Consider the following 24,822-nt stretch of genomic DNA (forward strand, 5'->3'; position numbering starts at 1 on the left):
TCAGACCTCCTCCTTTGAAAGCATTTTGAACAAGTGCTCGTCACCACACATGTGATTGCTTGCGCCGGTGTCCAAGTACCAAACAAAGTTATCAGTACAACTCGGTTTGATCTCGAAAGAACAGCTCGGTTTGATCTCGGTTTCTGGAATAGTTGTCACCAGCAACAATCCTTCATCTTCTTCCTCGGCAAGGAAGTTGGTTGGTTCCTCCTTTTTCTTCTCGGACCTACAATCTTTGGAAATATGACCCAGATTTCCACAATTGTAGCATTTTATCGAGTAACACTCCTTGGCCACATGTCCATACTTCCCACAGTTATAACATTCAATAATGTTATTTGTGTTTGATCGGGCACCCCAGGTCTGACCTCGGCCTCCCCGCGCTTGACCTCGGCCACCCTGAGTTTGACCTCGGCCACGCCAGTTCTGTTGGCCGACATACTCATTACCTCGTCCTCCTCTTCCTCGACCACCTAGGCCTCTACCTCTTCCTCGTCCTCTATTATTCTGAGCATAGAGCACCTTCTCCTCCTTTATTGTCGCCTTTGCCTGGAGAGCTTGTTCAAGGGACTCCCCCTTCTCCTTCTTATTCTTTTTCCTCTGCTCATACGCCTCTAGGGACCCAGTAAGCTCTTCGACAGTGAGCGTTGACAGATCCTTGGACTCTTCAATTGCACACACTATATTCTCAAAGTCATCTGTCAATGACCTTAAGATCTTCTCCACAACTCGGCTTGAGGGAAGATTCTCTCCATTCCTGTTTAGTTTGTTCGCCACAGTCTCCACCCGAGTAATGAACTCGGATACACCTTCTGACTCCTTCATCCTCATGTTTTCCAGTTCGCCCCTAAGGGTTTGAAGCCGAACTTGCTTCACGCGTTCATCTCCCTTTTTTGCTTTCTCGAGTATGTCCCATGCTTCTTTTGAAGATTTAGCATTAGCTATCTTCTCAAAGCCCGACTCGTCAACAGCTCGGTACAGCAAATACAGTGCTGCCTTGTCCTTTGCCCGAGCAACCTTCAATGCATTCAGTTGGGCATTTGTATACCCCTCAGTGGTCACCGGTTCCTCGTACCCATTCTCAACCACATCCCAGTTGTCTTGGGAGCCGAGAAGGGCCTTCATCTGCAGCGTCCAGTTGTCGTAATTGACATCTTTAGTCAATTTGGGTAATGGAATGCCATTAGTTAAACCTGCCATCTCTCTTGAGTGTATACGCTCCACTCACACACCTCACAAGAATTTTTTTCTCTTCTCTCGGGCTGGGTACACCAGGTCGGCTCAGGTCGGCTCAGGTCGGATCAGGTCGGCTTACTCTCACCTCACGCACACAAGCTCTGATGCCAATTTGTTAATGAAAAAAGGGCATAAATTTGGGAGCAAAACAAACTCTCTATATTCTCATTCCTGTTGCAAATGAAATTACACTTATTTGTAGTTGAAAGAAAAACACAACGTTTACATATTTTAAATGCCTCTCATAATTCACACCATTAATATTATTAAAACAAAATAAAACTCCTAATTTAAGTTTCATAACAATTATTAGCTCCAATACGTATACGTATACTTACTCATAGTACAATGATATCCCTTTGGTGCTCTTGTTTTCTTGTGAAACTGAAAGCAATACATGATGAAACATGGTATCAGAAACAAATTCATTACGATCATGAAATAGTAAACTAAATCTTAAGATTACCTTTAGTGCTTAGATAGATGGACTCTTGTGTTATTTTCTGGCAGCTATTTCATCATCTGTTCAGACTCTTCCGAGTTTTTATAGGAAAGTGTTTGTTGCTCTCCCTACTTGGTTTGGGGTGGAAATGAAAGTTGAAGTAGGAGTGGAAGAAACAAATGAAATGAGTAAACGACCATATGGCTAAACAACATTACTAGGAAGTATCTGAATGACTCTCTTGTTAATGAAGCTGCTTAAAATAAATAGCATAGTGTTTTACGAAACATCTTCTCTATATAATAAGATAAATTGTAAATAAAACCCATAAAATTATTACAATTCTAGAAAAATCTATTAATTTGGGGGTACAGTCCCTAAGATAAAGTCTCAAAAAATGCAAAAATTAATCCACACTGAACCTTGGATCTCTGCTACATAAACTCCCCATAACTAGGTTAAGCCTAGTTGGTGGGTCCTCCAAAGAAAATTCTATTTGAGTACTCATTTGGTTAGACAGCAACTCTTGACTGTAAGACACTAACAAAATTTTACAACCTTTGTGATCATTACCAGAAGGTATTCCTATCCTATCTAGGTTGATTCCACCCCAAAGATCATCTAAGATGATAAGGATCTTATTCTCCTCCATCTTTATCCTCTCACATAAACGCCTAGCTCTTCCCTCCAGAGTTTTCTCTTGGAATTGCAAACTCATCATGCTCCCAAGTTCCTCTTGAATTCTTTTCAAGTCTGGCCTTTTCATCACGCTTGCCATCACAACCATATCAAAAACCCCGTCCCTTTGAACTCTCCTCGTGATTTTTTCTACCACATTGCGCTTTCTAGTAATACTCAATCCATAGACCCCAAGTATGACAATATTTGGTTGTGTGAGAGCCGTCATAATTTGATTCGAAATTGAGATCATGAATTCAGTGAACGCAGGACCATTGGCAGATTTTGCAAACATTTTAATTTTAGGATTACCATTTTCCACGCCTTTGCGGAAAATGTTGGGTACCAGAGGGAAAATAAAAACTGCAACAGCGGAAGCACACACAACAATAGAAACAAATTAAAGAAACAAACTCAAAAATTAACGTGGTTCGGCACTTCTTGCCTACATCCACAAACAAATTTTTACTAGCAATTTTTACAAGGACAAAATTGCAAAACCTCTCACACAAGTTTTCTGGAAAAACTTGGAAACCTTACACTTGCACACAACTACCCAAGTTCCCAATACACTCAAAGGAACCTATGTTGTTGTGGTGAGTAAACACAAACCCTCACCCTTTATTTATAGTAGTACTCTACCACTACCCTTCTTCAAACTACCCAATGTGGGACTTTGGAAGGTACCCACACACTTTGGCACAACACAAACTACTCAATGTGAGACTTTGGAGGATACCCACACACTTTGGCACAACACAAACTACTCAATGTGGGACTTTGGAGGATACCCACACACTTTGGGCACAACATTCCTCCCTTCATCCAAGGTCTCACATTAATCCATCATCATAACAGGCCACACTTACAGAAGGAGTACTCTTCTTCTTCTCCTTCATACATTTCAAGTCCTCCTTGAATTCTGGACATTTGAATTGAATGTGACCAAACTCTCCACAGTAATGACACTGAATATTACTCATATCTTTCGGCTGGAATCTTCTACCATGTTGATCACCATACTTCTTTCCTCGCTCGCCTTTAGCTAGCAGTATCTGACTGTCTCCAGAGGATTTATCACCACCCATCATTTGTTGATTCTCCTTCAACGCCCTTATCACCTCATCTAGTAGCAATGTACTCTTCCCAGCTAGCAATGATTGCACTAGTGATTTATAAGATTTGGGTAGAGAAGCCAATATCAACAATGCTTGCTCTTCATCTTTGATAGTCTCCCCTGCATTCATCAGTCTAGATACCAGTTCATTAAACTTATTAATGTGATCAAACACATTACCTTCATCTTCCATCTTCAGCGAGTACAGATCCATTTTCATCATCAATCGATTGGTCAACGTCGTCGATGCAAACTTGCCTTCCAACAAATTCCACAACTTCCTTGGAGAGGTTTCTTTCAACACAGTCACTTTGATTTGTGGAGCTAGTGCCAATCGAATTGTGCTCACTGCCTTTTTCTGGATTGTACTCCATTCTGAATCTTTCATCTCACATGGCTTTTCTTCTTCTAAGGCACAATCAAGACCCTGCTGTACTAAATAGTCCTGGATTGTGCATTGCCATAAGGAGAAGTCTATCCTCCCATCAAACAAAGGAACATCTAACTTCATCGTAGTCATAGCACCGTTCTGCTCTGGCCCACGTACTGCTTCTTTTCCTCCCTGGTACTCTGCTTCTCTTCCTCCCTTGAGCAAAACCTCAATTCTTTTTTGATGTGGAAGATCAGACAATGCTGCAACCACAGAGCATACTAAGAATTAAGAATTCCCCAGAGACCTACCATCGAGCCGGTCTCCCGATCAAACCTGGGACTGATACCACTGTTGGGTACCAGAGGGAAAATAAAAACTGCAACAGCGGAAGCACACACAACAATAGAAACAAATTAAAGAAACAAACTCAAAAATTAACGTGGTTCGGCACTTCTTGCCTACATCCACAAACAAATTTTTACTAGCAATTTTTACAAGGACAAAATTGCAAAACCTCTCACACAAGTTTTCTGGAAAAACTTGGAAACCTTACACTTGCACACAACTACCCAAGTTCCCAATACACTCAAAGGAACCTATGTTGTTGTGGTGAGTAAACACAAACCCTCACCCTTTATTTATAGTAGTACTCTACCACTACCCTTCTTCAAACTACCCAATGTGGGACTTTGGAAGGTACCCACACACTTTGGCACAACACAAACTACTCAATGTGGGACTTTGGAGGATACCCACACACTTTGGCACAACACAAACTACTCAATGTGGGATTTTGGAGGATACCCACACACTTTGGGCACAACAGAAAAAGGCAAGACATAGCAGCCCCAGAAGAAGGTGAGCCAAGGCAAGAATTGCGTATTCCTCAGTCTTTAGGGATGTGGAAACAACAGCTCCCATTTTTCTGATGTTCCTAGTCTTCTTGTTTTCTTGTGAAACCGAAAACTTCAGATGCTGGAACAGAAGTAAATGAAAGTGAAAACTTGAGGGAGTGGAAATGAAGGTGAGAATGCATGGTAGATACAAAGAAAAGAAAAGGCTTATAAAGACGAGGGAAGTTGGCATGCATTAATGAACCTTGGCTACACCACATTGTTAGGAAGTATCTGAATGACTCTGTCGTTGACTCGTGAAGCTTCCAGTCAATGAGCCAATTTGAAAACCGGATCTTTGGACCAGTTCAATGAGTTGTAAGGTATTAAAGGCAATTAATTCCTTCACACAACTTATTATAGTAATTTTTTTAAAACTATCATTATATTATTTTTTTCTTTTAATTAAAATTTCTCTTTCTCTTAACTAAATAGAGTATATATCCTAAATTATTTCTTCTTTTTTTTTCGTCCATAAAGTATTCACCGCCGATAGCAGTGATTAATCTCCTTGCTACGTTGGAGGCACCTCAAAGGGTGAGATATTAAAATGTATGTCTTTTAATTATTTCTCTTTATTACTTAAAATTATTCTTTATTAAATTTTCTTTAATTAAAATGTATATCTTTTAAAGAATTTACAATTAATATCTTTTACTAAATAAATAGAATATATTTTAATTTAAAAATAATTAATATATTAAATAATTATTTTAAATTAAATCTTTTTTTTAGGGATTTTAAATTAAATCTTATAAATAGTTAGAATAGTATTATTTTGAAATGCTACATATGATAAGTGTAATAAGTGATTTGGAACACATGATAAGTGCAATATAATAATAGTGTGGATTTAGGATGAATTTGAATCTTCTCCTTCTCGACTCTAACCTTTTGAGATAGGTTTGGGTGCAAGTTTAAGAAAAGCAAATTAAATTTAAGTACATATTTACTCATACAGAAAAAAAAATTATCATCGATAATGTTCTTCAATCATAATTAAATTTTTATCTTAATAATTAACGTTTATATTTGATAAAATATCTATTACTTATATTATCGAAGTTAAATTTTCAATGTTAATTAGATAACAAAAATAACTGTACGAACTAGTATATATAAAAACTTAAAATAAAATATTTTTAATTATAAGAATTAAAAAGTAAATTTATGAACTATAAAAACTATAAAAAAAATATTTGAATCATTAAATAAAGTAAAAATGTAGTTTTAAATTAATTTAAATACAAATATTCCTTTTTTTCCTTTTGCAACAAAACATGCGAGCAACATGGAAATGGATGCTGTTCAACAGTCAACAGAAGATAGTAGCTGCTGCTGCTGCAAGCAGAGCGACGCCAACGGACATGAAGGTTGTCCCATGAGTTCTAAAAAAAGTGGCGGCACCAGAGCTGTCCTTAGCTGACTGAGCCTGATCATCATCTTCCGCTGAAGAGTTATCCTTATCAGCCTTAGGTGCCTTGGCAACAGCCGGAGCAGGAGCTATAGCCTTAGGCTTAGAGAAGTCCAAAGGAATAAGCACCTTATCAACATGATATATGGAAAGTGTCTTATCAGTGTATACAATGCCAGTGAGTGTGGCATTCACCACCCCAGTTGATATGTTCACACTGTTACCATATGCTGTCACATTTATCTGATACCCTGTGGGGCTGTCACTAGCCAGTGTCAGCACAGGATTGCTGAGAGAATCAAAGTTGGAGCTGGAGACATAAGCGGGAAGAACATGAAACTGTATAAGTGCTTTTTGTTGCCTATCTCCCAAGGAGTTGAAGTACCCTGCTTTCAGTTCTGAGAAGGCACCATCATCTGGTGCAAGAATAGTTAGGCCTCCGTTTTTTGAGGTCACAAGCTGAGCGTTCACTTGGTTGATGATTTGGGTGGTTTTCAGCAACCGGATTAGTGTGTTGAATGACTTGGCCTTCCTCAGGATCTTGACGATGTCTTGGCTGCCAGAAGAATCAGGACCTGACAATGGTGAATTGGGCAATGCTGGGACCAATGGTTTTGTAGGCGCCGGAGCCGGTGTGGTGGGGGCAGGTTTTGTAGGTGCAGGTTTCGCTGGGGCTTTAGGGGCAGCAGCTGGTGACTCAGCTAAAGTGGTTATTGAGAAAATGGGAGCAAGTAGTAGGAGCGAGAAGAAGAGAGTTTGCTTCATCTTCTTGTTGCTGTAGATTAATTTGCTTCTAAATTGCTAATGAGTTGGAAATTGTTAATGCAAAGAATGTTTTGATGTGTGGAAAGTGGATTGGGGGATGGTGCTTATATAGATGCCAAGTGAATGGTAATTAGGTACAAGGTTTAGTTATAAAATAACTTTTAATTGTATGTTCTGGGGGATATCTTTTCTCCATCTTTTAGGTGGTATATCAAGGCAGGTAAAGTTGATTGAGAAGTGGATTTGGCTGCTGTATGGTTTGGCTTTTTGCTTGGAAATGCAGGGAAAATTGAATGAGAAGTGAGATCTCATGATAAAAATGCACACTAGTGCAGAAAAAGGAAGCACCCTCTATTATCATTCAGGTAAGCAGATGTGAAATCAAATCAATCACAATTAAGCAAGTTGTAGTAACTGTTCGAGCCTTATTTTTTTATCATTGGGAAAACTAATAAATGCCTCATTTCTTTCCGTAGAACAATTAAACATAAGAGAAGTCAGTCTATTTTTTGCAGTCTGGCAGATAAGCAAACCAAATCGAAGCCAGGTTCTTTAATCATAATATTCTATTATGGCTTATATATTTTATTCTATCTTTACAATCCATCATAATATGGTTTTATGTGCTTCAAGGGTAGATAAAAGGAAAGATTGTTTTGGTTTCAATTAAATAGAACGAGGGAAAAATTGCTGCTATTCACGGGGCGAAGATCTAAGACTAGTGGTTAAAAAAGAGCCTGTAAACAATTTGATCCTCTCCTTATTATTTCCTCTAAGCTAACAATTCTTTAGCCTGCGGTCATCTGAAGACTCAAACGGATATTTCTACTTGAGTATTCATTTGGCTGGATAACACCTCTTGACTGTGAGACACTAACAAAATTTTACAACTCTTGTGATCATTTACAAACGGTATTCCTATCCTAACTAAGTTGATTCCTTCCGAATGATCATCTAAGATGATAAGGATCTTGTCCTTCATCTTTATCCTCTCACACAAACGTCTAGCTCTTCCCTCTAGAGTTGTTTTATGACTAAGTTGCAGACCTAGCATGTTCCCAAGTTTCCCTTTAATTCTTCTCAAGTATGGCTTTTTCTTCACCCTTGCCATAACAACCACATCAAACAGCTTGTCCCTCGTGATTTTCTCCACCAAGTTTCCCTTTCTTGCATTACTCGATCCGTACACCCTATTATGGTAATACTTGGTTGTGTTAGAGCCATCATAATTTGATCCAAAATTGAGGTCACGGATTCAAAGATCTCACGACCATTGACGGATAATCCTTGATAATTAATCAATAACATTCTTGCCTTTTGTGATACTCGTTCTTGATCTTGTTCACTATGCATTTGGAGAAATAGGTGAGCCATAACAGCCAGGCAAGTATTGAGTATTCCCCAAACTTTATAGCATTGGAAACCATAGCTCCCATTTTTTCTTTGAATTCCTTGGCCTTCTTGTTTTCTTGTGAAACTGAAAGCAATCGTGATAGGTTTTTTATAGAATTGAAGTGCTTGGTTCTCTCCCTACTTGGTTTAGGGTGGAAATGAAGGTTGAAGTACGAGTCTAGAACCAAAGAAGAAGCTTAAAAGCAATAAAGATAAGAGTGAAATTGCCATGAAATGACCCTTTACCTGAGCAGAACAACAATGGTAGGAAGTATCTGAATGACTAAATATTGTTGACACGTGATTGAATAATAATACTTAATTCCTTATTTTGTTGTACACTGATTTAAGGACGTGCTCTTCTAAAAGTTTAGTGAACTGAACTAATTTTAAATGGCTTTTGTATTTGATAAAAGAAAATTATAAGTGTTATAACTAACTAAATTTTAAAATAAAATTATATATTCACAAATCACTTCACTTTAAAACTAGTTTTAATCAAAACCAATTTCATTCAAAATTGAATTTTTAAATGCTCACCAAAATACAAACAGATATGTTAACAACTCTTCAACACTGCAGAGTTCTAAAGACTCGTGCATATATTCATTTGGGGGACATTCTTTTGGTTAGACAAAACCTCTTGACTCTCAGCTACTAACACAATTTTACAACCATCGTGATCATTTCCAAAAGGAATTCCTATCTTACTCAAGTCAATTTCACCCCAAAGACCATAGAGGATGATAAGGATCTTGCCCTTCATCTTTATCCAATCACGCAATTGGCTAGCTCTTTTCTTTAGAGTTTGCTGTTGGAGTCGCAAGCCCAACATGTTCCCAAGTTCATCTTGAATTCTTCTCAGGTCTGGTGATTTGGTCGACCAAGAAGACCAACATGTATTCTTTATCTCCACGGTTGCCATGACAACCACATCAAACACCCCATTCCTCTGAACTCTCCTTGTGATATTATCCACCACTTTGATCATTCTTGCATCACTTGACCCATACATTCCAAGTATGATAACATTCGGTTGTGTCAGAGCCGTAATGACTTCATTAACAATTGTGGTCGTGGGTTCAGAGGCCTCGCGACCATTCACTTGCATGCTGCTATACGAACTGAAAGGTATTTTTGAAATTAGAACGGTTTCATACGATGTAGTTATCAATATTTTATTTATGTATAGGTCGGTATTTTTTAAAAAAATGGAACCGATTCATTTCGTAAAAATGGATGAGATAACTGAATAGATTTTGTAAAATGGAGAGGTTCTAATGTTTTTCAATACGGATGGAATTGGTTGGGATCGACCTGGGTACTTTGCACGGTCTTACTTGTGGAGGCTCTTCACATTCGTCCATTATTATTTTCTGCGAAAGATGAGACGTAGCTGTGAGGCAATGGAAACAATACATCCTATTTTTCTTTTTTACCATATTCCCTCGCATGGTATCAGAAACAAATCCATTAGGAAAACAGAACAGTAAATTAAAGTTTTAAGGTTACCTTTAGTGCACACGTCGATGGAATGTCATGTTTTTCTGGCTTCACTTCCTGCTTGCTTTGGAGTGGAGTGGAGTGGAAACCAAGGTTTAAATAGGAGAGAGGAAAAAACAAGGAAAAGGCTTAAAAACAATAATAATAAAAAATAATAATAATAATAATAATTAATAAATAAATAAAAGTGAGTGCAGTTGCCACGAAATGTCCCTCTGCCGGCACACGAAAATTTTACATAAATAATATTTTTTAAAAGAAAAAATACAAAAATAACACCTGTGCAAGTTTATTTACCAGAGTAGAACGATTTACTGTTCATGGTCAGAATTTGGTTCCCCGGGAACCGAATTCTGACCTTCAATATTTTTTTTTCTTTTTTTTTTCTCAGAATTCGGGTTTTATATATATATATATTTTTTGCGCATTTGGGTACAGACTGGGCAAATTTTGTAAGTGGAACGGCTCGTTCCGAAAGCAGAACGGGTCGTTCTGTGTAAAGACATAGAGTTATTTTTTTGAAATGAAAACGGGCTAAGAACGGGCCGTTCCCGAATAGAACTTTTAACATTTTTTTGAATCTGGAACGGCCTTGGAACGGCCCGTTCCAGAACACGTCTTTAGGAATTAAAAATTGGTTTGGAACAGGCCGTTCTGGTTTTGGAACGGGCCGTTCTGGGTAAACAGTAAAAAGTGGCGCCACCAATTAAAAAAATAAAATACATAGGGAAAAAAATATAAAAAAAATATAAAGAAAATACAGAAAAGATAAATATTATATATACATTTATATAAAATTCATAAAATTAATTAAAAAATGAAAAAAAAATAAATTAAGTTAATAATTAAAAGTGACGTTATAGACCATAGCGCCACTTATTTAAAAATTAAAATACAAATAAAGAAAAAAAAATATAGAACATAAAGAAAATACAGAAAAGATAAATAAATAAATATAAATTATAAGAACTTAATAAAATAAATTAAAATCTGGAAAAAAGAAATTAAGTAAATAATTTTTTTTTAAAAAAAGGTAAAAAATGGTGGAACTATGGCCTATAGTGACACTGTGTTGTTATAGGCTATAGCGCCACTAGGGATGGCAAATATAGGGATGGCAACGAGGCGGGGCGGGTACGGGTTTCATGATACCCGTCCCCGTCCCCGCGAGCCAAACTCATCCTCGTCCACGTACCCGTACCCGTCGAGTATGTGATTTTCATTCCCATCCCCGTCCCTGTCGGGTATCGGGTATACCCGTACCCGTACCCGTCAAATTTTTTTTTTTTTTAAATATAATATTTTTAAATTATTTTTTTAATTATATTATAATTATAATTAGGTTATTTCTTTATCTCATATTATAATAAATAATCACACATAAAAAAATATTAAAATTCTTTAATATAATTAAATTGAAAGTGGTTATTAAATTAAAAATGGGAACGGGGACGGGTACGGGTACGGGTACGGGTACGGGGCGGGTAGGTACATACACGTACCCGTACCCGTACCCGTACTCGATTTAATATATCGGGTTTTACCCGTACCCGTACCCATACTCGGTCAAACCGGGTATTTCTCGTCAAAGTCGGGACGAGTTCGGGTATTACCCGCGGGTACGGGTATATTTACCATCCCTAGGCAAATATACCCGTCCCGACTTTGACGGGGAATACCCGGTTTGACCGGGTACAGGTACGGGTACGGGTAAAATCCGATATATTAAATCGGGTATGGGTACGGGTACGGGTATGTACTTACCCGCCCCGTACCCGTACCCATACCCGTCCCCATTCTTATTTTTAATTTAATATTCACTTTCAATTTAATTACATTAAAAAAATTTAATATTTTTTTATGTGTAATTATTTATTATAATATGAGATAAAGAAATAACCTAATTATAATTATAATATAATTAAAAAATTAATTTAAAAATATTATATTTAAAAAAAAAAAAAAAAAAATTTGACGGGTACGGGTACGGGTATGGGTATACCCGATACCCGACGGGGACGGGGATGGGGATGAAAATCTATACCCGACGGGCATGAGGACGGGGATGGGGATGAGTTTAACTTGCGGGGACGGGGACGGATATCATGAAACCCATACCCACCCCGCCCCGCCCCGTTGCCATCCCTAAGCGCCACTGTTATAAATATTTAAATACATATGTAATTCATAATATAAATATTTAAAGGAAAAAAAATATATAAAGTAAACAAATTACAGAAAAAATAAGTTTATAAATGGAAATTAATATTTAATTTATAATATAAAAAATTATTTTAAAAATTAATTCAGTTTATTATTTTTATTTTACATTTCTATTATTTTTTGTTTATTTTTATTTTTTTCTTACACAGTGTCGCTGTGGACTACATTATTTTTGTTAGTCCATCAAGTGTGCTGATCTATCCTATAGCTACATTTTCTTTGTTATATATATTTTTTTTTCTTTATTTGTATTTTAATTTTTAAATAAGTGGCGCTATGGTCTATAACGTCACTTTTAATTATTAACTTAATTTATTTTTTCCATTTTTTAATTAATTTTCTGAATTTTATATAAATGTATATATAATATTTATCTTTTCTGTATTTTCTTTATATTTTTTATTTGTTTTTCCTATGTATTTTATTTTTTTAATTGGTGGCGCCACTTTTTACTGTTTACCCAGAACGGGTCGTTCCAAAACCAGAACGGCCCGTTCCAAACAAATTTTTAATTCCTAAAGACGTGTTCTGGAATGGGTCGTTCCAAGGCCGTTCCAGATTCAAAAAAACGTTAAAAGTTCTATTTGGGAACGGCTCGTTCTTAGCCCGTTTTCATTTCAAAAAAATAACTTTATGTCTTTACGTAGAACGACCCGTTCTGCTTTCGGAACGGACCGTTCCACTTACAAAATTTGCCCAGTCTGGACCTAAACGCGCAAAAAAAAAATATAAAAACAACTCACAATTCGGTTCCCCAGGAACCGAATTCTGAGAAGAAAAAAAAGAAAAAAAAATATTGAAGGTCAGAATTCAGTTCCCGGGGAACTGAATTCTGACCATGAACAGTAAACCATTCTACTCTGGTAAATAAACTTGCACAGGTGTCATTTTTATATTTTTTTCTATTAAAAAAATACTATTTATGTAAAATTTTCGCCGGCACACACCATTGCTACTTTTTAGGAAATATCTAAATGACTTTGTTATACTCGTCTAAAAGTAAATACGTTTTGCCCTTTTTTGTTTTTTAAGGTTAAATTTTACCCTTTTCAATTTGCTACATTCTTTTACAAGTGTAGTAATTATTTAATTCAATGGTATGCGACCATTACTTCTGGTTTTCGTAAATTCGGGACAACTGAACGAGTTCTTCAAATTATAATAAAGAATTAATAAAACTCCATTACTGTTAGATGAAAATTATAAATCATACAATATTTTTTGTTTAAATTAGGCTTCAACAATTTATCATTCTTCTTCCATAAATCGGAAATGAAGGTTGAAGCAGGAGAGATGAAGAAACAAAGACAAGACTCAAAACCAATAAAGAAATGAGTGAAAAGACTAGAAAGTATCTGCTGCTAGGAGGTATTGTTGTTGACTCATTCTATAATTTTTTGTGCCACTCATTCTAACACCTCCTTTTCAAATTATTGGACAAAATATCTTTTTACTGCATTAAGAAGTTGAGAATTAGGAACCGACTTCTCAATATTATTTTTTATTTTTAATTTATAATATATTTTTAATATAATAAATATATTTTTAAAATACAAATTAAAATAAAATATATTATTATATTAATTAGATTATTTAAATATATAATATCTTTTAAAAAATATTAAAAATAAGTATTTAATTTTTTATTTAGATAAATTTTTTAAGATTATTATAAAAGTTAATTTTTGTGTAATTTTATTAATGTGTATGATATTTTAATGAATAAAGTATAATGTTATTAAAAATATTTAAAACATAAATTAAATTTAAAGGATAAAATAAATTTAAATATTATAAATAGCAAAAAGAAAATACATGATTTTTTTTGAATTTTTATTATCCAAACAAAAAATATATAAAAAAACATATACTATAATTGTTGAAGTTGTAGACATTTTTTTTAGTGTCCAACAGTTTTACAATAACCACATCTTTTGAGTTGACTCTTTTCTCTGAGATACATCTCAGTGTGTATTGATGAAGATTTTCGCAATCTCTCCACTTGGCAAGCGGACCAAGTTTCGATGTAGTATTTAAGTATCGTCCTCAAGGATTTGAGAATTTAGTAATTCTTACTCTAATGATTAATATAGAGATGTTGATATGATTGGAAGTGAGCTAATGTGAGGCAAAATTAAAACGGTAATGTAAAAGTTATAAGAACAATTATATAAAACAAGGATTGGACCCTAGAGCACTTGCTAACTCCTAAATTTCATTAAAATAAATATGATTTCATCTTCATGACTTCCACGTTCATTTAGTAATTCAATAAGATCCCTCAAAATTGAATCCTAAAGTAATTAATCTAAAACATGATTCCTCTATGTTTTATGATTAACACTTTGCATTAAGAACAATGACTTGAACAAGGTGACTAAACAAATCAAGTCTATTCCTAGAGCAAGAGATGTTTAGGTGCAAGATTCAGTTCGGGTTTTCAAAAACGTTTTCCAACCGGATTCAAAAACTAAAAATCATACAACGGGTGATTAAGCCGATATAAGCATTAAGAGAAGAATCAAACACAAGTAATGAAAATGAAATGCATATATATATTTAAGAAGAAGAAAAGTTAGTAGTTACATCTAGACCAATCCTCAAAGATTTAGCCCCTCATGGCCATTTACAAGATCAAAGGAGTGGAAGAAGAAATTACAAAGGAAGAGATGAGCTTGATAAGTGTCTAATTAGTTTGATTTAATACTCACTTGAGACACTTATCTAGCACATTTTGTGTACATATTGATATTATTTTGATCTATATATGCTTAGAATCAAAGAGGTGCTTTTGATTAATGTTAGTACAGGGAATAGGAAGCCTTTGATCCAATTTGGTGCTTATTTTGTAGGTTTTGAAACCTGGAGAAGAATGGCTCAGCCATTCTAAAGCGCTCAGCGGAATCAGGTCAGAGAACTTCCCAAACTCAAGGCGCTCAGCCACTTCAAAGTGCCCAGCGGATTGGCCTTGGAGGAGAAGGAGTGCTCTCTGCCTTCAATCCGCTCAGCCATTCCCATCCGCTCAGCGGATTTCATCCAGGAACAAAGGGTGCTCTCTGCCTCTAAAGCGCTCAGCGGATCTCAGGCGCTCAGCCCTTGAGGTTTCTTCATGGTGAAGAACTCCCAATCCGCTTAGCCGTTTCAAGGCGCTGAGCGGATTCTTCTCTTTCCTGCCTACTCTGTTTTAATTCTAGCAATTATAAAAGGGCAGGGGAGAGAGAAAAGGAAAAATAGAGACGAAAACAAAGAGAAAAACAAGAGCTGGGAGCACAGGAGGAAGAAAGAACAGAGTGGGAACGAAGATTTGGAGGCTGGATCACTTGGGAACGAGGATCAACTCTTTTTCTTCATCTCTTCCTTTGTAATTTCTTCTTCCACTCCTTTGATCTTGTAAATGGCCATGAGGGGCTAAATCTTTGAGGATTGGTCTAGATGTAACTACTAACTCTTCTTCTTCTTAAATATATATATGCATTTCATTTTCATTACTTGTGTTTGATTCTTCTCTTAATGCTTATATCGGCTTGATCACCCGTTGTATGATTTTTGGTTTTTGAATCCGGTTAGAAAACGATTTTGAAAACCCGAACTGAATCTTGCACCTAAACATCTCTTGCTCTAGGAATAGACTTGATTTGTTTAGTCACCTTGTTCAAGTCATTGTTCTTAATGCAAAGTGTTAATCATAAAACATAGAGGAATCATGTTTTAGATTAATTACTTTAGGATTCAATTTTGAGGGATCTTGTTGAATTACTAAATGAACGTGGAAGTCATGAAGATGAAATCATATTTATTTTAAGGAAATTTAGGAGTTAGCAAGTGTTCTAGGGTCCAATCCTTGTTTTATATAATTGTTCTTATAACTTTTACATTACCGTTTTAATTTTGCCTCACATTAGCTCACTTCCAATCATATCAACATCTCTATATTAATCATTAGAGAAAGAATTACTAAATTCTCAAATCCCTGAGGACGATACTTAAATACTATATCGAAACTTGGTCCGCTTGCCAAGTGGAGAGATTGCGAAAATCCTCATCAAGTTTCTGGCGCCGTTGCCGGGGATTTGGTGTTATTTAGTAATTCTTGTTCTTGTGATTTTGTAATTTTGTAAATAATTTAGTTTGTGAATATTTATAATATATATAGATATATTTGTTTTGTTGTGTTTTGTGGACTCACCTATATATTTACAAGTAAGTCAAATCATATGGGGCTATTGAAAGATCCTGCCACTGGAAGGATTTGGGTAGTAAATGGTCAAAGGCTCAAACAATATTTGGGTGGCGAGGTGAAAGACTCACCACCATTACTCATCTGAAGGAGCCATGGTCATACAGGAAGTGTCAAGCTAATGACAATAAAGAAGCGCTTACTGGGAGGCAACCCAGCTATTTTGGTTTGAATTCTCATTTTCATCTCCACCCCCTTAGTTGGTCTGGCTATACTGGAGAAGTGCCTAGGACCCAATTGATGATTGTATTCTCCTAGGAGTCTCCTTGGCTGATGATGAGGTCCATGACCACCCGGTCCTTCTTCAGCCATTGGTTCAGGAATAGAGTGTTGAGTTGAAACTGAAGTGGAAGTACCCTCCTGTTCCTGTCTCTCCTGTTCAAGCTTCCTTTGTCGCCTTCTTCTACTATTATTTTTCCTAGCTGTTTTCTCAATCTATGGATCAAATAGCAATTGCTCAGCAGGAATTTTACCTCGCATACAAAGACTGACTTAAACAGAAAAGTTAGAACAACAGGTAAAGAATATATTTAACAAAATTAAAACTAAACAATATATACAATAAGCTCCAACTAGTACAATAGAAATCACAACTATCTTGACACAAGTCCCCGGCAACGGCGCCAAGAAACTTGTTAGGATTTTAAATAGGCAAGCGCACCCAAGTATCTGTAGTATGAATAAAAGGTTGTCGAACCTCAGAGACTTGTGAGATAACTTAGATTTCTATTATATTAATTGATGCTTATAAATTTAAAACTGGAATAGTTACACATATTCAAATTTGATATAGATGATTTTCCAACTTCAAGAAACCACAGAGTAATTTGATTTAAAGAAAAACAGATATAAGAAACAGTCGGGATTTGATTTCATCAATCTCCCTCCTATGTATTCCTATTGATTCTTTCTAAAGATTCCATTACTCATTGTCATTGAGTTCCCTAAGTTCATTCAAACCCAATTCCTTGGCATAAGAAATTCTAAGATATTTAACTCAATGAATGATTCCTCACTTCATTCAGTTAAACATCCCGCTGTAAGAATCAGAACCTGATACAACTATTAATTTCAAGACCATTCCTGGCTCTCAAAGCTAATAGGTGATTCGTTCCAAGTCTGGATTCAGAAACGTTTTCCAACCAAATCCGAAACCCGAGATCAGAGATAAGTGATCAGATTATCAAAGCATTAAGAACAGGACAGAATCACTAACATAAAGTAATGGATGATATATATATATATGAATCAAAGAGAATACATAGGAGTTTGATGATTACATCTATCCCAACCCTAGAGATTAGCTCTCCATATTACAAGAAATCACCAAATTACAAGTTGAGAGGTAGAAGAAGAAGATCCTTTGAAGATTCGCGTTCCCACGAGCTCCAGAGTACTCTATTTTTCTCCTCTCTCTATTTTTTCTCTTTTCGTACAGCATCCTCCCCTTTTCTCTCTCTTTCTTTTCTTATATATGAAAACAGAGTAAGCAAGAGAGAGATGAATCCGCTCAGCGCCTTGAAACGGCTGAGCGGATTGGGAGTTCTTCACCATGAAGAAACCTCAATGGCTGAGCGCCTTAGATCCGTTGAGCGCTTTAGAGGCAGAGAGCATCCCTTGTTCCTGGATGAAATCCGCTGAGCGGATGGGAATGGCTGAGCGGATTGGAGGTAGAGAGCATTCCTTCTCCTCCAGGGGCCAATCCGCTGGGCGCTTCAGAATGGCTGAGTGCCTTCAGTTTGGGAAGTTCTCTGACTTGAATCCGCTGAGCGCTTCAGAATGGCTGAGCCATTCTTCTCCAGGTTTCAAAACCTACAAAATAAGCACCAATTTGGATCAAAGGCTTCCTATTCTCTATACTAACATTAATCAAAAGCACCTCTTTGATTCTAAGCATATATAGATCAAAATAATATCAATATGTACACAAAATGTGCTAGATAAGTGTCTCAAATGAGTATTAAATCAAACTAATTAGACACTTATCATGTATGTGAGTAGATTTTGGACGACCTTTGAGATTTATTCGCATTTTTGTATCATGATACCATTCATCTCCATTATATTCTGGCCACTCATTTTCGTCAGACAATAATCCAAACGAAGTACTATACACATTGAAAACATGTTGTAATTTGTAAATTGGAGAAATGAATGACATATGGTTTAAGTGAACATGTGCATATGCAACTATGAAATGTGAACAAAGCATGTATATCGCTTGAAATTCATCATAGTCACACTTTTGTGTTTGAAAGAATATTCTGAATCTAGCTCTTTGAGGGTCATCCACCCTCACATGGATTCATTGTTTCAAACACAATGAATGAATGATTTTGTCGATCAGACGTTTCAATGTTGTAGAGATAAAAGGATAAGAAATAAAAAAGTGAAGGATCTCGCTATCTTTTTATTTTTGTGCATGAAGTAGTAGAAAATGGTCCTCGCATTTTGTAGTTGTTAGAAAATACCACAATCTTTTTTAATATCTTTCTTTGCACATATCGATTTTTTTAAACCCTCACAATTATTTAATTAATTGATTAAAAAATTGTACATTTGATTAAACATTGGTAATGCAGAATTTGTATTATTGTCCTATGATTATTAAAAAACTAATAATTAAATTTTATTTTTTATTTCTCTCTATTATGATTATATTTTATTTTTTAAAATTAAATAATCAAATTTTGATGAGTAAATATTTAATTTAATTCCTAAAAAATAATAGAGATGGTCGATGGATTCTTAAAAGATTTTTGTAGTATCTGAGTTTCTAAATTTTAACTCCATTATTTAAGTTAGTCTTTTTGTTATATTCAATCACTAATTTTATTAATCTCATGACTAGTCAACTTAATCTTCACTTTGACATATATTCTCTCTTAACCACCAATTATAAATAATGCAAATTTTTATTACTTTTCAACCGACGACGAAACTTTGTCATGTTTTAATATTTTCAACTTAACAGGTTTAAGATTGTACACATAAATTATTGAATTTAAAGTTTAACAAAATAAGTAATCATTCTAAAAGATCTTAAGTTATAATGCATCAATCGAACATGAATACTTTTATTTTAACTATAATACCCGTAATCAAAATATTTAAACATGACAAGATGTTTATTATTGATTAGAAAAGTAAAAAAAATTTGCATTACAACCCATCTTAGATGCTTAAAAGAAATAACAACCAATTAGAAAAGAAATAATTGTCAATGTGACAATTATTTAATAAAATAATTAGTTAAAATTTAAAGACTCAAATATAAATTTAATGTATTTGTCTTTATTTTATTTCAGAATCTTTCATCATTAGTTTAAAAGAAAGAAAAAAATAGGAGAAGCGGTGAAGAGGGAGGCGAGTGCCAGCTAAGGTAGGAAAAGCAAAAATAAAAAAAAGTGAAAGAAAGAAAAGAAATTGGAGAGAAGAGAGGATTTGCGAATTGCGATTGTTTCTCCGTTGCCTTTCCCTCTCTCTGCTTTCGAATCTTGTCTCTTTCTAGGGCAAAACCATGAACGTCTTCAGGCTCGCCGGTGACATGACCCACCTTCTCAGCATTCTCGTTCTCCTCCTCAAAATCTACGCCACCAAATCATGCTCAGGTCACTCTTCTTCTGCTTCCCCCAATTTTTCATTCTCACCAATAATCACTTACTTAACCCATTTATTGCAACTCTTACTTTTTCTTGCCCTTTCAGGGATTTCTCGCAAGACTCAAGAGCTCTACGCGTTGGTCTTCGTCGCACGCTATTTGGATCTGTTCACCGACTTCATCTCCGTTTACAACACCATCATGAAGCTCGTCTTCATTGCCAGCTCCTTAGCCATTGTTTGGTGCATGCGTTTTCACCCCCTCGTCCGGAGAAGTTACGATAGGGAACTCGACACTTTTCGCCATTATTTTCTAATTGGGGCCACCTTTGCTTTGGGACTCGTCTTGCATGAAAAGTTCACCGTTCAAGAGGTTCCTTGCTTTCTAACTCCCCCTTTTGCACCTCATCGATACGAATATGGCTACATTAGACTGTATAACAGTATACGTGTCTCCTCCTTACAAAACCATGCGTTAGACTCAAACTCACATTCTTAAGATTAGTAATTTATATTTTGAATGTTATTTGTTTTGCATTGTGAATGTGTTATTTTTGCCCTGTTACCTTCCCCTCTACTGAAATTGGACTTTCTTGTTTTTCTTTTGTAATATATTTCTGGTTTTTATTCCTTGTGAATTTCTCCAAATGTTTACTTCTTTAAAAGAAAGCATTGGAAGATGTGTTGTATGCGCTGACTGGGTGATTGATTTGCCTGGTCTCAGAGACAAGCTTAGATAAGCAGGAAACTATTGGTTATGAATGAAGGTTCAACCTTGTTTTGTTTTGGGCACTGTAGCTGTGATTATAATCCGAAAATTTCCACCCTTTTTTATTGCTTTGAAGTCTTACATGACACCTTGGCTTTGGTCGTTAGAAATGATTCTTTAATATGTACCCATGGATCCTCATCTTTTAAGGTGGTGCGTGTTTTGTTTTTTGTTTTTCATTTTCAGCATGCATGATTTCACTAGTACAAAAAAATGCCACTTTGTTCTCAGTCTGTTTCCTATTTTGAGGATTTTGTGAAGGAAATGGTGAAAACAAAATGAGGTGGCGTTTTTGTAATTATTGATGAGATCATATTAACTTGAAAGGAAAACAAAAACCTGATGGTGGGAGGTTGGGTTTGTATGCGCAAGGTCCTAGGTTTGAATCGTGGCACCTTCACTGTAATTTCTGTGGATAAAAAAAAAAAAAACTTAAGGGAAACAGAAAACAAACCAAGCACTGTCAAGTTATGTTACAAATTTCCTTCACTTGATTGAAATGGTTATTTTTCATTTGAAATAGTAGAATGTGATATGGTGCCTTTGATTTTAATGTAACTTTGCTCTGTAAAAATGGTTTAGGGTGATGGTTCATTGGATGCTATATTCTTTGTGAGTGAGGAATTATTACCTTAGGGCCCAACTTGAGTATGGCAAGTGGCAGATTACAGCTATCATGTTCCATTGCTTACCATTAAATTAAAATGGTACTTTGATTGGATCCTTTGAAACCATTTCTATACATGGCATATATAGAATATCTCAAATTTCTGTAAACATTGAGATTCAGTTTAGGATTTGATTTTATTCCTTTCCTTCTTTTATTTGCATAATCATCTACAATACCTATAGATTAGATTCTTGAATATTTTGTCTATTTGTGCTTACTAAAGCTTTACTAGCTCATATTCAACTTAAGGTTTCAATATTTCATCAGAGTTTTTAATTTTCTGTCTAACATATTGAATCTGAAGGTTTTGCCAAACTTCTCTGGACAGTAGTGTATCCATTTATATTTTCTGGCTGGAATGTTTGAATGCTGCTCTTACTCATAACAGAAGCTATAGGAAAAGAAAACTTTAAAATCAAAGTTCTCAAGGAATCTCCATGAGAATGATTGGTGGTTACAATTTAGTTTAATTTTAATTACATACTGTTTTTATCACTGATAGACAAAGTCAATGAATAGGTAACTTTTGATTAAGATTTATATGGTACTTGGTCCACGTGATATGATATAGCTCTTAAAGTAATGAACAATATTAGCCGTGTGAACTTATTCTTATTTTATCACTGTTAACCAATGTTGTTCTTCCTTATCTAGTTTATCTCCTGTTTCCATTTGACTTGTGTATCATACAGAGCCTCTATAAGTCACCTCATAACTCCAATTTTTTAAGCCTCAAATTTTGAGAGCCTGTTGTCTTTTGATCCTAGAAACTGGAATGTGGATCTTTTATGCTGCTTTCTAATATCAATTTCAGTAGTTGAATTTACCAACATCAGTTCAGTACTTTGTCATACATTATTGGAACAAAAACTTACATTTTTTTATTGAGATAAGAAGCTAAGGTAAATTATATTATGGACTGATAATCCTGTTTGTTAACAATTAATTGTTACATTATCTATAAACCCACCTAGTGCTAGATCTATTGTTTGGTTGCTTCTCTTCCTAGTTGGCCAAATAATGTAATTGGGTATTTGGGTTCCTGAGTGCTATTCAGATTTTAGGTTGAATTATGTTACAGATCCACTTGGTATCATGCTTGAAATGATGGCCAAGTTTCATGCAATATTTAAGCTAACTCTTGGAGAAAAAGATACATTATTGATAGTTTAAAAAAACGTATACGTGACATGTGATGGCTTTGATACATGATGAGAAGGTAGGCCTCTGCTTAGTGTGTGATAAAACATTTGGGGATATCTATTGCCTTATGCAATCTGCTGCATGTGTAACTGGTCTTTCCCTTTTTTTCTGGTTAATATTGCAAGATAAAGCAAATCCATCACATGGTTTCAATTGTTCTTCCTGTCCAAACGCTTGTCCTTATTGATTGCCTATTTGTAATTGTTCTGTGCATTACATGTTAGCTTAATAATAATTCTGTTACTTATTGTAACATCACGAATATGTTGACTTTATGTAAATCTGTTGCAGATTTTCTGGGCATTTTCAATATACTTGGAGGCAGTTGCAATATTGCCCCAATTGGTTTTGTTGCAAAGAAGTGGAAATGTGGACAATTTGACTGGGCAATATGTATTCTTTCTTGGGTAAGCACACTTTGGTTGACTTAGTACACTTTTTAAAATCTGCCTTTACTTTTTGGTTGCTTACGCATGAATGTTCTCCTTTATACTGGTCATTAGCAAATAGCAAATACTTAAATATGTTTGTCATAACTATGTGAGGTATTGAGATGTCTACCAGTGACAATGATACACGGATATTTGTCATCTTGAACTAGCTAAGAAATTAGACTCCTCTATATGTTTGTCATAACTTTTTTTATCGTACCTGATTTGCAAATCCTGTTTATTTGGCCAAATTAGCACTTTCGTGCTTATTTTGTATTTCCTAATTTGTCTCCTGTCTTGATGTTTGCCCAATTAGTTGAGCAATTAGCCATTAAGTTGTACCATTTTTTCAATTTGAACATGTCTCATAATGTACTGATTTTTATGATAAAAAATGTACTGATTATTTTTAAACTGCAGTGCATATCGTGCATTTTACATCCTGAACTGGATATACCGCTATCTGACTGAGCCTCATTTTACTCGATGGATAGGTAATGAAGGCTGAAAATAAGAACTAGTTTTGAAATTGTATGTCAATGTTTGCAATATGTTGATTTCCTTCTTGTTTTACAGCTTGCGTCTCAGGTGTTGTTCAGACAGCTTTGTATGCAGATTTCTTCTACTATTACTTCATCAGGTAATGTTATTATCTGTTAAGTTTGGTTTTGTTTGTTCTATGTTCGTCATAACAAATAGGTAATATAATGAGTTTTGTTTTGCAGCTGGAAGAACAATTCGAAACTGAAGTTGCCTGCTTGAATTATTGAGTTGTTTTGGAATATGGACCTTTGTGACCAGTCACTGCTAAATTTTACAGAGCGTGGTTTGGATGATGTTAGTTTTGAGATAAACAAGGCTAACTCCTCTCCCTGTTCATGAATGGGGGTAAGTGAGTTTTTTTTAGGTACAAGGGTAAACGGGTTTGAACTTCTGATGAATATAACCGTCTCGTGGCAATTCAAGAGCAGGTTAAAGTGCAAATGTTATGTGATGATATTTTGTATATTCACTTCTCCATTGCATATTATTGTATAGTTTGTATTCTAAGATAGCTGATTTTGGTTATAATACGAATGATCCCTGATCCCTGGCTTAGGTATGATTACGCTGTAAAATTATACAATTTCTTCTTTTAACGGGGTGACTATAAATTTTTTCAGTCGAAATTCCGTTACTTGATTGCTACTTCTATATGTATATAATAGTAAATTATGCTAATTGGACTTAGTATTTTGACCCTTGATGAAGAAATTCTTGGGTAGGCTGTTAATCACAGTAATTGGTTGTAGTAAATTGTGATCTTTAGCGATTTTTACATGAGACATACCATCGATCTTAAAATATTGACTCTTAAAATAATGATTGTGACCCAAAAAAAAAAAATTATATTATATGACATTTATAAAATATTTTAATTTTTATAGTTACAGAAATGGTTTGTAGTGCTTTAAATTTTATAAGGTATTTGCATTTTATAATTATATGAATGATTTAATTACGTTTCATTTTATTCTTTATGCATAAATTTTTTATTTTCTTATAGTTTTTATAGTTATATACATTTTACATTTTAATCTCAATAAAAATAGACAACAGAGACTTAAAAAGACTAAAAATGGTATATATAAATACTAAAATAGAACGTTTTGAATATAAAATATAAAAACTAAAAGTTAGGGTTTATGAAACGATGACCAAAAGGGGAATTAACTTCAATTACACGTATAAATAAATAAAATTTATAATCCATGCAACTGTTCGGTCACTACACTTGGGCCCTATTTGGTTCCGCGTTAGTCTGAGTTAGAAGTGAATGAATTGGAAGCAACAAATAGTTGCATCTCCAATTTGGTATAAACAGAGAGGAATAGAT

The 24,822-nt window shown here is 35.1% G+C and overlaps 4 protein-coding genes across 4 annotated transcripts; 1 reads left to right on the forward strand and 3 right to left on the reverse strand.

The window, feature by feature from the left end:
• On the reverse strand, positions 1–1,200 carry LOC145955141 (uncharacterized). Its single transcript, XM_083069850.1, has one exon. The coding sequence runs from the start codon at positions 1,198–1,200 to the stop codon at positions 1–3; it is 1,200 nt and encodes a 399-aa protein (XP_082925976.1).
• A 4,724-nt stretch (positions 1,201–5,924) lies between these two features.
• LOC109790843 (fasciclin-like arabinogalactan protein 11) lies at positions 5,925–7,008 on the reverse strand. Its single transcript, XM_020350091.3, has one exon. The coding sequence runs from the start codon at positions 6,916–6,918 to the stop codon at positions 6,055–6,057; it is 864 nt and encodes a 287-aa protein (XP_020205680.2). The 5' UTR covers positions 6,919–7,008; the 3' UTR covers positions 5,925–6,054.
• A 1,481-nt stretch (positions 7,009–8,489) lies between these two features.
• Positions 8,490–9,868, reverse strand: LOC114915267 (putative disease resistance protein At5g63020). The gene is made up of 3 exons (XM_029269738.2): positions 9,823–9,868; positions 9,628–9,686; positions 8,490–9,434 (listed from the first exon to the last, which is right to left on the reverse strand). Exons 2-3 carry the CDS (start codon positions 9,675–9,677, stop codon positions 8,897–8,899), a joined length of 588 nt encoding a protein of 195 aa, XP_029125571.1. The 5' UTR covers positions 9,678–9,686; positions 9,823–9,868; the 3' UTR covers positions 8,490–8,896.
• Positions 9,869–19,624: 9,756 nt separating this feature from the next.
• Positions 19,625–24,108, forward strand: ERD2 (ER lumen protein retaining receptor family protein). The gene is made up of 6 exons (XM_020350098.3): positions 19,625–19,884; positions 19,981–20,246; positions 22,807–22,922; positions 23,367–23,440; positions 23,523–23,586; positions 23,672–24,108. The coding sequence occupies exons 1-6, from the start codon at positions 19,794–19,796 to the stop codon at positions 23,706–23,708; spliced, it is 648 nt and encodes a 215-aa protein (XP_020205687.1). The 5' UTR covers positions 19,625–19,793; the 3' UTR covers positions 23,709–24,108.
• The last annotated feature ends 714 nt before the right edge of the window (positions 24,109–24,822 follow it).

This window comes from Cajanus cajan, chromosome 2 (genome assembly GCF_000230855.2).
Source record: "Cajanus cajan strain Asha chromosome 2, NIPB_CcT2T_4, whole genome shotgun sequence".
NCBI classification, from domain to species: Eukaryota; Viridiplantae; Streptophyta; class Magnoliopsida; order Fabales; family Fabaceae; genus Cajanus; species Cajanus cajan.

What these genes read in the sequence shown, in the direction of transcription:
- LOC145955141 (XM_083069850.1), bottom strand. Translation starts at nt 1,200, where the DNA reads ATGGCAGGTTTAACTAATGGCATTCCATTACCCAAATTGACTAAAGAT.
- LOC109790843 (XM_020350091.3), bottom strand. Translation starts at nt 6,918, where the DNA reads ATGAAGCAAACTCTCTTCTTCTCGCTCCTACTACTTGCTCCCATTTTC.
- LOC114915267 (XM_029269738.2), bottom strand. Translation starts at nt 9,677, where the DNA reads ATGGACGAATGTGAAGAGCCTCCACAAGTAAGACCGTGCAAAGTACCC. An exon ending in AGACCGTGCAAAGTACCCAG is followed by an intron (nt 9,435 to 9,627) that starts GTCGATCCCAAC and finishes AATACCTTTCAG; the next exon opens with TTCGTATAGCAGCATGCAAG.
- ERD2 (XM_020350098.3), top strand. Translation starts at nt 19,794, where the DNA reads ATGAACGTCTTCAGGCTCGCCGGTGACATGACCCACCTTCTCAGCATT. An exon ending in CGCCACCAAATCATGCTCAG is followed by an intron (nt 19,885 to 19,980) that starts GTCACTCTTCTT and finishes TTGCCCTTTCAG; the next exon opens with GGATTTCTCGCAAGACTCAA. An exon ending in AAAAGTTCACCGTTCAAGAG is followed by an intron (nt 20,247 to 22,806) that starts GTTCCTTGCTTT and finishes AATCTGTTGCAG; the next exon opens with ATTTTCTGGGCATTTTCAAT.